General features: G+C 42.1%; 1 protein-coding gene across 3 annotated transcripts in view; it reads right to left on the bottom strand.

Moving 5' to 3' along the window:
- Window positions 1–416: 416 nt before the first annotated feature.
- The window catches only part of pde4ba (phosphodiesterase 4B, cAMP-specific a), a 100,313-nt gene continuing 89,228 nt past the window's right edge, over window positions 417–11,501 (bottom strand). For all 3 annotated transcript variants that reach the window (XM_068319364.1, XM_068319365.1, XM_068319366.1), the window contains exons 7-14: window positions 9,141–9,234; window positions 6,172–6,455; window positions 5,920–6,084; window positions 5,302–5,401; window positions 5,063–5,217; window positions 4,852–4,974; window positions 4,204–4,386; window positions 417–4,118 (exon numbers count right to left, since the gene is read on the bottom strand). In XM_068319364.1, coding sequence (XP_068175465.1) covers window positions 3,705–4,118; window positions 4,204–4,386; window positions 4,852–4,974; window positions 5,063–5,217; window positions 5,302–5,401; window positions 5,920–6,084; window positions 6,172–6,455; window positions 9,141–9,234 — 1,518 coding nt within the window. In that variant the 3' untranslated portion in view covers window positions 417–3,704. The remainder of the gene's footprint in view (window positions 4,119–4,203; window positions 4,387–4,851; window positions 4,975–5,062; window positions 5,218–5,301; window positions 5,402–5,919; window positions 6,085–6,171; window positions 6,456–9,140; window positions 9,235–11,501) is intronic.

Below are 11,501 nucleotides of genomic sequence, written 5' to 3'. Positions count from 1 at the left end.
AATGAAAATAGGCAGTCGTTCCAGTCCTAAATCTGTGCTATTTTTGTGAGCCTCTTTGTGAATGCTTGATGTAGCATCTTTTAAAATTGAGTGTTGGTCTGCTGCAGTCTTTCTGAGATTTGACAATTTTATATTTTAAGGATGGCATCGTTGACAGTTCTCTGGTCAGGTTTGGACTTGGCTGCAGCTCCGACCTCCACCAGTCACTGGCAGAGATTTGATCTGATCCTTGCTGCCGTTTTTAATAGAGTCTATTTTTTCTAACACAGGACCCAGGTGCTCAGTACAGTTTGGCGTATTGAAACGTGATGAACACGTGGGAACCACCAGAAGCATCACTGTGACCCAGTTTGTCATTCACACACACAGTCAGGAAAAAGATCCCATTTCTGGAGCAGAAAGAAAGACACCCATGCTTTGTTTACAATAGAAAAAGTATTTGAGATTTATTTTGAACACAATATACAATATAACCTAATTCCATACATTGTGTGAAACATGTAATAACCCACCTGCAACATGTGGTGGACTTGAACATATTATTGACAATTTAAAAAACCCTTCACTCATGCAGATAGTGCTAAGTCTGGCTAACCATTTGGACACAACTAGGACCAAAAAAAGCTTGAACATAGATAAACAATGTTAATACCGACACATTTGAATTTCAAAACTGCTAACAAGTTTGGTCAGACAGAGTTCACACATTAGCACAATCAGTTACATAAGATCATGTTTTGTTGTTAATTAAGAACGATTCACGTCGGTGCCGGGCGTATTGTAGCATGCTAACAATACCATCCCGATGTTCTCTACTTTTACATGAAGTGCGTCGAGTGTAAAAGAAGACATTTGCTTTGTGTTTGCCAGTTGAATCTGTATCTGGCCTCATACATCAGCGATCTGCATTCAAATGCTGGGTGGAGATGCTTAGGTTGTGACAAGCCAATGAGAGAAAAAAGCTATTTGTGTACTTTGATAGTAAGCTTGTGTGTTCCTTAAATAACTTGTATATATCCTATATCCAAGTCTATGCAGTTTAACATGTCTCTATGCAGCCTCTGGGTTACTAATGTGCTGCTGTCAGATGAAAACCTTGTAGTTTTAAATGTTCAACAAAATTTAAAAAAAAAAAAAAAGTTTTAAAACAAACAAAAATCACCAAGAGACAAAAATGAGGAAATTCAAAGTCCGCCTGTAAAATATTCTATTGTTTTAGAAATGGAGTCCAGGTTGAAATACAACTGAAGAATATTAGAAATGCCATGATTCCTCTTAAAATTTCAAAGTGATGCCAAAATAAGAACATTTTTGGTTTAATATTTATGCATAATAAGTTTAATACAAAGATACTGTATATTTTTATTTTCTTGTGGAGGAGTCTTATAGAAAGACATTTTTAGGGTTACTTCGGAGTTGCAAAGTTGTCATGTGACAGCAGCAATGTGTCTCTTACACTGCTGCTCTGTTGGGCATTCAAAACATTGTGCGAATATATACTTAGATATAATTATATATATTTATATAAACAATATATAATACACATATTTTAAAAAAGACTCTAATTCAGAGTCCTCTACACATTAGACACCACCACTTCCAGGTAATGCAAGTGCATATAAATTAAAATAGATTACATTGAACCAGTAGTTCTTATTTACAAGTTTAAAGTATAGAATAAATACACACTGTTATAAACAGCAAAAAGGACCAACTTGAGCTCCGAGCAACAAACAGTAGAGACAAAAATTATGGAGTGATGTGGGTAAGGCCTGAAGACAAAGTCAACACATCCGAACACGCACACAAAACCTTTTCATACATACTGTGCACAAATGATTGCCACTTTAACATGCTGGAGTGAAATTAGATGAAGTACCTTTTTGAGTATATCAGTAAACCAATATAAAAACAGAGAGGTGTGATCGTAGATGCAATGAAAACATCCATATGAATTAGTCATTGAAGCCACAGGAACACACAATTTAGGCCTGCAAGCCATTCAAAACCATATTTGACTTTACATGAATGAATAACTGAAAGGTATTGGTTTTGATTCATTTTAACCTAGAGCATCCATTTATTTTCGCGCCCCAAAAAAGGTCACGTTCTGCCATACTGAATCCAGTAATTCCATCTATTCCAAATTCCAATTACCATCTGTCCCAGAAGGCTGGCACAGCGGATGGGGAAGGGGAAAAAAAAAATCAATTGACATCAATGAGCGGACGCCACACTTGGGGGATTTTTATCGCGAGGAAAAAATAGCCAGTTTGATTGTTTTGGGGTCACGTCTGTGCAGCCCAAATGGGTTTGTAAACCCTGCGACTGCTGGCGCTGATGAGGGTATAAGAGCACCTTCTACACAGGAAGCTGCAGGAGCACCTTTAATCACCAGGTCCAGGCCTGATTGCAGAAGGGCGAAGGGCATGACGTCAGACGGGGCTGCGATCAGTTGCTCTTCTAACAAACAGGATTAAGAAGGCTGCACATACCTCTAACCTAAAAATAGATTCACCGCTGTTGTGTATTTTGCCCTTGATGGACCTCATTTCTAATTTTTATGATAGATCTTAAGTGCTTGATGTCATGAGTGTTTTTTAACCTTCTTGTGTTCCTGCTGACATTATGTGGCGGGAGGTCGTTTTCATTTTACCTGCATGAGACATTATTTCATGTCAAAGCACCAACGATTAGAAGATGAAGTAAAAATCATATATGTCAGATATTGCAGTAACATTTAACAGGAATACCTATTCCTCACTGCTAATTTTGCATTGAAAGTCAATTTTGTATATTTAAAAATGCCCCAATGCTCTGCAGTCCATCCAAAAGAGGAGAGTGAAAACAAGTTATATATTTCAGTGTAACTGTGACATTCATTGACCAATCGGATGTACAGAAAAATAAAGTTCATGTGTAGCATCAACCATGAGTGATCACAAACATTTGAACTTCACATGTAAAGACAAACATTGTGCTCAGATTGAAAAATGTATATGACTAAACTGTGCGTTGAGTGTTTTATGTTTACCATGTAGATGAGTTGTCCAAGAGTTGTTTGTTGGCGTTTGTTTGGATTTCTCTATTGCCCAATACATGGAAGACCGTCTTTTCAACATACAAAAAAGATTTTGCTCTTTCAGATAAGAAAAAAAAAAACATTTCACAGACATACTAGAGTGTTCAATAAATTAAAAAAAACTATTAGAAAGACAATAGTAAAAAAGGCACACAAAAGTCCTTGGACAAATGGTACAGGAAAAAAGTAAACACTTTCTCTTGCTATACAAATGTGTCTCCGTCAGTAGATCTTATTCTATGCTACTTCTAGATCATATCATATCTGTAAAAAAGTCTTAAGGTACAAAAATTCTCTCAGTAGTGTCATTGTCCTTTTTAATGCCAGTCCAGAAAACAAAAATAACCATTTTCCAAACTGGCCAAAGTCCTTCAACTGCCACCCTCAGTCTCACCTGTCCGTCAAGACTAAAATGTTTGCACTAATTATTTCCTGAGAACTCTGAAGCCACGTCCATGAAACTGTTCATTCGAATCTGGCTTCAAACACCCAAGTGCAAGATGCCCTCGTTGCAGGACGAATCTAAGCCCTTGCTTCTGTCGGCTTATTCAGCTGCAAGAGGATCTCCCCTCTTTATCCCAAAAAACTTTCAAATCACCATGTCAGCCTGATCGTGGAAGCCCTATGTGTCGGTCGGTGATGCCTCATGCGTCACGATCTCTATTGCCGTGGTGGGCTCCATCATGCTGCCCTGCTCATGCTCTTGGATGTCCAAATAGTCCACGGGAGAACGAGAGTCTCCCAGACTGTCGTCCTCTTCTTCCTCTTCTTCCCCATCTTTATCTATTCCATCCAAATCCTCCTCCTCCAGGGTAAGCTCAAACTGAAATTTATCCCCTCCTCCTTGTCCCCCAGTGCCTACACTGTGTCCGTGTGTGCCTTGATCATAAAAGGGTGGGGAGGGACTCTGAGGAATCATGCTCTGGTACCAGTTCCTGTTGTCCTCCAGTGTGTCCAGAATATCTTGGGCGTCAGGGTGGACCAGATCAGCCCAGGTTTCCCACAGAGGGTGAACAATGTAGTCAATGAAACCCACCTAGAAAGAAGTGAGGCGAAACATTATTTAAAGGCGTTGAGACCATCTTTGACGTATGTGAGTTTGTACAGTCTCATTTATGTACCTGGCTTTTCTCCACTGAGGCAGTGTGTTTGTCACACATGGGGCTGATCTCCATTCCCCTCTCCCTTTCTCTGTCTCCCTGATGGAAGAACTCCTCCATTATCCGATCAGTCCACTGGCGATACAGTTCCAGGGACTTAGTGGGGTTACTCAGGTCAGCGCAGTGCACCATGTTACGCAGCACCTATTAATCACACAAAATAGCAATTTAGTAAATGCACGTCTGCTCAATATTAGGCTCTTCTTTCAAGCTTTTGTTATTTAGCCCCCAAAAACAAATATTAATACAATTATACAAATGCACAGCCCTGTATTCTTGAAATAATGCAGTCAAGTGTGGTAGATTACTTTACAACAATTGGATTACGGAGAAATTAGATTCTTGTAGAAGAGACATATGAAGCTAATTCTATATGGGGCTTTGTTATAAAACAAGGGGAGTCTACATGGAAATCCAATAAAGCAGAAGAAAGGCTATTACAACAAAAAGGTGAAGAGTGGCTAAATGAATAACAGCAGGGTCAGAGGTCAGGTCAGACGTGGGCCGATGATCATTGGCTGAGGAACTTCTGCTGACATCAGTTACTGATTGTGTGATTGTTTTGGTTTTTGTTGTTGTTGATGGTGGTGGTGTACATTTGGAACTTACTTGTATCCTGTCGGTGTAATTATCCAGCAGCAGCACTCCAGAGCTGGTCACCTTCTTAGTCTCCACCATAGTCTTTAGATCAGCAAGGAGACTCATGTGTTTGGACATGTCGGTGGCTAAAACCTGAGTAGAGAAAAAAAGCCAAACATCCTCAGCACGAGGCTAAAACGGACAAGTTAGGGTGTAAATCATTTAAATCAGGATATCTTACCATGTCGATGACCATCTTTCGCAGCGACTGTCGCTGCTTCTTGGTGAGGTTCTGGAAGATATCACAGTTCTCCTCCTGTAGAAGCTTGAATCCCACGGCCAAGTGATGGTTCTCCAGCACAGACTCATCGTTATACATGAGTGCCAGCTCAGAATCTGAAAAGAAATTTATATTTTAGTCTCATTATAAGCACATATTTATATGTTTTCAACAGTTTGTAGTCTCATGTTTCAGCTTACTGGTATTGATGAGGAATTGGTTTGATACACCAGGATGGTCGACGTCATGGATAGCTGCAGCAAAGATGGCCGCTAGGATCTCGAGATCTGTGAAAACGGCCTGTGAAAGAAGGGGAGGGAGAGAAAGAAATGACATTAAACTGCTTCTAAGACTAAAAATAGCATCCGCATTATATCTGCCATTTAACTATTGATTTCCAGAGTACAGTGTGAGAGATGACATACCCAGGCCATGAATAACAACTTTCCTGACAGCATTTTCAGTTAACATCTGACTCTTAACCTTAATTTAACTCTGGAAATTGAGTTTTTTCTTTAAGCAAAGCTAACTGGCAATAAAAACGACACCGTCAGAGTGTGAAATGTTTTTCCTGGCTTCAACAGATGAACGTTTAATAGCCAAGAGGGCAAATCACAATCTCTGCTTTTGGCCAGCTAGTCTAACATTCAGCAAGAACATTTATGAAGAAAAATCTAACAACAAGGAATGGAGTTACAACTGTAGAACAGAAACTTGTAAAATTTCACAAGCTGGGTCAGACGTGGGGGAAACTTCTATGTATATAAGCCTGATTTGAGCGACTAAAGTCAGAGTAAAATCTTACTATAATAACTTACGTCCAGGGCTGGAGTAGACAGGAGGATGTGTGTGGATTGGGCCACGTCTGCAGCATGCAAGCTGTTGTGGTAGGCCACATCTGAATGATAGTGATCCTCCAGTGTCATCATGTAAGCCACAAACGTATCCGTGGGGATCCTAAATGTCTTCAACAGGTCCCGCTCCTAGAAAACACAGAATTATGGTCATAAGGAACAAGTGTGGGTAATTTTCATCGAAGTAAAGTTCTAATAAGCGGAAGCGGTTCATACCTGGAAGATGGCATACATGATGCAGGTCAGCGGCCGGTTGTGGGAGTATTCTGAAACAGTGAAGATGTTCAGGCCCCACTTGTTGAGGTCCTCCAGCTCCTTGGACAGCAGCTCTTCCTTATCGGTCTTGACGCCGAAACGAGAGACGCTGCTGCTGGACAGCGAGGGCCCATGGGAGACCTTCTTGACCCCGCTTATCTGTGTCATCAGCTGCTGCTTCTGCTGCTTCTTCTTTTCTCGCGTCTTGGACGTCGGCGATGGGATCTCCACCTCATTTTGTTTGTCTGAGGGAGGGGCACAAGTAAGATGTTGAGGAGCAGGAACATTGTGAGGTAGTAGATGTTAACTGCAACATGAATCTGGGTTGTAATCAACCAGGTGCACTATAGAAGCACCAGCAGCTGCTTCGAGAGATTCACATCTTCTGTCCCTCCATTCAGTTCTTCATTCATACTTCTTGTCCTCCACCTGCAGCCTCTCTCTGAGCTCCTAATGTTCATTTGTTTCTGTCCTATTGCCTCCCTCCCAGAGTCCTTCCCACCACCCACATCTCTGAGCAACAGCATTCGGACTGGCCACAATGAAATGCATTAAGAAGAAAAAAAACTTGTGTGCTATATCTAAAAATCTGGAAAAAAACAACAACAACTTGCTGTTTCTCCAAAGAAACAACCAGGTATATAAAAGAATTGAATGAAATCCTGCAGGGACTAGCTATTGGCATGTATGCGAGCTGTGCACTCATCTATCAAGCCTTGATTCTGCTCATCACTGGCCTATCAGACTTCCCCTGTGGAGGGTTATTCAATTACCAGCTGTAATTCAAATAATCACTTTCTCTCTCTCTCTCTGTTTTCTCTGTTTCTAACTCTCTCTTCAGTCCTCCAGTTGTAATTGAGAATAGGCAATTAAACGCTCTCGGACATGTGCTCTGCGAAGAAACATGGGCAAGAGAAATACATCTCCCTCTAATTTATTACTAGCCATCAATTTCCACTGCTGTGTACTGCCTGTGTGTGTGTGTGTGTGTGTGTGTGTGTGTGTGTGTGTGTGTGTGTGTGTGTGTGTGTGTGTGTGTGTGTGTGTGTGTGTGTGTGTGTGTGTGTGTGAAATCAGTTTACATTGTCATTCTTATCGGTTTTCTACATCAATAAGTGATTAGGGATGTCACAGATTAGCCATCAGATGATTGATTGCTATTCAGAATTTAACAGATTAAAAAATGTACCATCCAACAATAGACCAGTGTTTGAGTGTTTTATTATTCAAAGAAGTGAGTTTTCAACGTAAATATTGTGACACGGTTTAAAATACAGCGCCACTAACATGTCAACGCTGGAACAATTGAGAATTCAGTGCTCGAAGTGGAACACCATCCTCCAAACAAATAATCCCATTATTGAACCATTTTCCCATTAACATTCTCTCTCTTTGAATCTTTGCTCTTCGCTCCATCCATACTCACTCAAAACTCCTTTGGATTTTGTCTTATCTTTTTAGAAAGTAAAAGAAAATGGTTGCAACTCCTCTCTGGATTCTTTTGCATTCTCTTTCAAACACTCTCTTGTGAATATCGCAGAGGCAGCATGGAAGAAAATTGTTCTGAATTTCTTCCCTCGGCATATTCTCCTAAGCTAGGTGTGTTCTGCTGCCAGACGAAGGGAATTACAGCAGAAGTGCTGCTGTGGCGGAGGGAAGGCACACATGAATGACCAGCAGGCTGTTGGCCTACGATCCTTAACGGAAAGTCAGGAAATCTGGTCTGACATCGCATTTAATGAGAGACTCTGGGATCCATGTTTACCTTGGGGTCCATCCATGCACTTTTTATGAAGATATGGATTTGAGTTTTATTCAGGAATGACCTCCGCTGAGGCCAAACCAGGGCATCTTTCATGCGTCAGCCCTTTACCCCTCACTCTTCATTACTGTTAGCTTGTCTTTTCCTTCCACTGCCAGTAGGGTAAGTCCTGATTTCTGTCAGCAATAGTCATCTGTTCCCGCAATCTCGAAGCAGGAGAAGGAAGGGTCGACGGAACAAAAAGGCATCCCTGCTGACAAGGAAGCCTTATGATGGTGATGAGTCACCCGATTTACTGAGCTCATCTCACTGCGAGCAAAGGGGGTTCCTCTGTACCTCTGTTTTCTCCTTTACTGCAGTCACCACCCTCCCCTCCCTCATTTGCTCCTTCTCGGTCTCTCCTCACTCCTCCTTCACGCACTCCAGCGACGACAGTTCCACCAACTACACCACACCGGATCAGGATCGATTGGAAACACATTGGAAATGACTATTGATAGCCTTCTCTGCATCCATGTGTTTTCTAGCGACTTCTCCTGTTAGTCTGCTTTGACGTCAGACCTTTCTTTTTTCTGTCCTCCATCTATCATCAACCCCATGAGAACAAATTTATAATCCGGTCTGTTGATCGTTCTGGATAAGGTTATTTTATTAGTGAGCTAAATTCAACATTGTATAGGTGCCAAGAAATGGCAAAAGTAATGACCATCCATTCTCAAATTTTTAATTTACATGCCAGCAGCTTAATTCCGGTTCTGGCTAACAAGCTCTCTTGTCAATCAAGTGATATGTTGTGTCTTAAATACATTGTATTTGTCAACCAAATACATTATATTTGTCAATGATTGTGAAATGTATATAATTTTTCAACAATTTTAATGGACATTTCCAAGCCAGTGCCGTAAACATCTAGACAAAGCTTAATGGCGCAGTGTTCCATGGTACGCCCCCACAGAAAACCCTGCCAGAGCAACTTGCACAGCTCAACAGAGGGAATGAACCACCACCAAAAAAAAAAACAAAACCCATAGCAGCATAACAGTGAAGTGAGGATTTGTGTGTTTGATCGGTGGATATTTGTGTGGATTTTTGTTCAGCATAAAACCAATGTGTGGTCTATTGAAGTGGATCTGTTTTTTCTGTGCATGTACTCAAGACTTGCATTTACCTAGGAAGGTGTTGGAGATGAATTCGGAAACCTGATTCCCCGACCGACTCATCTCAGATAGGTGTGTTAACTCCCGATTCAACATTCTCTTGAACTGAAACAGAAAAAGAGGAAGAGGGGTGGAGAGAGAAAAACATATTGTCAGTTTCCATTGAGGGCAAACCTAGAACAAATGACTGTATAAGAGTCCATGGAAAAGAAACCAGCGCTCAGTTTTATTTCACCAGCTCAAGAATATTATTTAATTACAGCATTTAAATCAGTGGAGTAATTAATTAGATGCAGATTATTTGTGCTACCAGTGGGAGGGCATCACCCCAAAATGCCCCTCAATTCCCCCCCTGCAACCAAATACCTTTTTTATTACAACAAATCCTATTTATATTGGGACATTTAGTTGTTTTACTTACATCACTGTGCAAAATTCTCAGTGATGTCAAGAGGAAAATTTCCTCATTGCTCCATAATTTCCTCTTCATTCCAACAATTAAGTGATTTCCATGTACTTTTTAACAGCATCCCATAATTAAACACTTCACAGAGATGTATGTACTTGACAGTACATGGAGATCCCAGGTACTGCAGTAGCAGCTGTTTATGACAGAGCAGTGCACCCTCGTGCACACACGTACACACACACACGCACACACACACACACACACACACACACGCACACACACATGCACGCACACACAAACAGACTCAGGTCTGCAGAAGGCTCCAGATGGAACCTGAGACATAGAACACGGTTCTGCCAGAACGATTAGAATATTTTTGGTGCAATAACGCCAAGAACAGTGTGTGCAAGAGCTCCACAGAAAGCAAAAGACAAACAAAAAGCTGAATTTCCTTGCAGCAGCAACATAGCATGAAGTAAAATCATCCCGACAAGCTACGTAGATAAACGCCACACACCTTAATGTAACCCCAAGAAACCGACAGCAGGTAATTGGCTTCAGGCATTTTGGACCCCGTTTTCTCGTTCCTACACAAAGCCAGAACTGTAATCCAATCGAAAAATATAGAGGTAGACGAAAAGGTATTCTTTCCGCAAAACAAAAAAAGGACAAAAAAAAATCCTCTCTCCTCTCCTCTAGTGTTTCTTCTTCTCCACAGCTAAGAGAGCAGCTTGGCGATGGCTCACTCTCCCTCTCAGCAGCAGAAAACGGCCGGTTTCCATGCCTGGGGACGGCTGAATCGAGGAAGAAATAGGTGCTGTAGCCAGGCTATGTGATGTGGGGGGGTGCGGAGGGGGGGATCCAGCAGGTTAGATGTATCGACTGGAGCAGCAGCAGCTGGAGCCGTGTGCTGGGGACTCTGAGCGCACTGATGAATAATGAAGAGGAAGCAAGGAGGAAGAGGAGGAGGAGGAGGGGAAAAAAACAGCAGTGGAGACAGGAGGAGGAGGAGGAGGAGGAAGGGAGGTAGTGATGTTCATCTGACTGGAGGGGGGGTTTCTCTACTGGATTTGTCTTGCTTCGCTGCTCTCACTGCTGTAATGTTCACCCCCCCTCCCACTCTTCTCTCTCTGTTTCTCTCTTTTTCATTCCCTTCCTCCTCTGTCTGTCCTTTCCTTGCTGTAGTCTGCCAGCTCCAGCAACACGCTCTATTCAGAATAATATGATGTGACAGAAAGCGAAGGGGGAACCCTTATTGCAGCGTGCCGTATACATCAGATTCAGGTGAAGTATTTTACATTGACATGGAATCCAGACTTCCCTTTTTTCCTTTTCTACCCCCCCATTATTCCCTTTTAAGCAATTTTTTATAAAGTCATTATTTGTGGAGGAATGCCTCCCTTTCAAATGGGAGGAACAGGGGGGGGGAGGATGGAGCTCATCTAGTGAAATCAAAATGAACAGCGACTTTAATTTTTATCACTATTATTGCTATTATTATCTGCTCCTCTCCCTCTTTTGAGTCCACTGTCCCCCCCCCCCCCCCCCCCTGACATCCCCGAATGCGGCGGCCATTGTGGAGAGTTCACAAGCCTGTTCATTATCCATGGTCTGTCAGTTCGTCTGTGGATGGCTATTTTTAACGACCGACAGAAAACAAGAGATTGGGGAAGATGGCCAGGGAGGGAAAGAAAAGGAGAGATGGGAGATAATTGCATCCTTCCCCATTTGGGGTGACAACAGCCCACGGTTTTTCGCTCTCCCTGCCTGTGAGTGTGCGCCAATTACCAGAACTCCCCGGCACCATAGCAACAGCATCAGGCCGCCAGTGTGAAGCTGTTTTGAAAGGAGGAGAGAGGAGGAGAGGCTTCCCTCTTTCCTTCCCAGGCAAACATGTGCTGGAACTGCTGAGCTGTCACGAGGACACGCCACACATATCGCCTCCGTCGATGTACAGACTGAG

This window comes from Antennarius striatus, chromosome 7 (genome assembly GCF_040054535.1).
Source record: "Antennarius striatus isolate MH-2024 chromosome 7, ASM4005453v1, whole genome shotgun sequence".
NCBI lineage: Eukaryota > Metazoa > Chordata > Actinopteri > Lophiiformes > Antennariidae > Antennarius > Antennarius striatus.
Note: the sequence above shows the minus strand (reverse complement) of the source record. Positions and strands in the feature narration are given on the sequence as shown.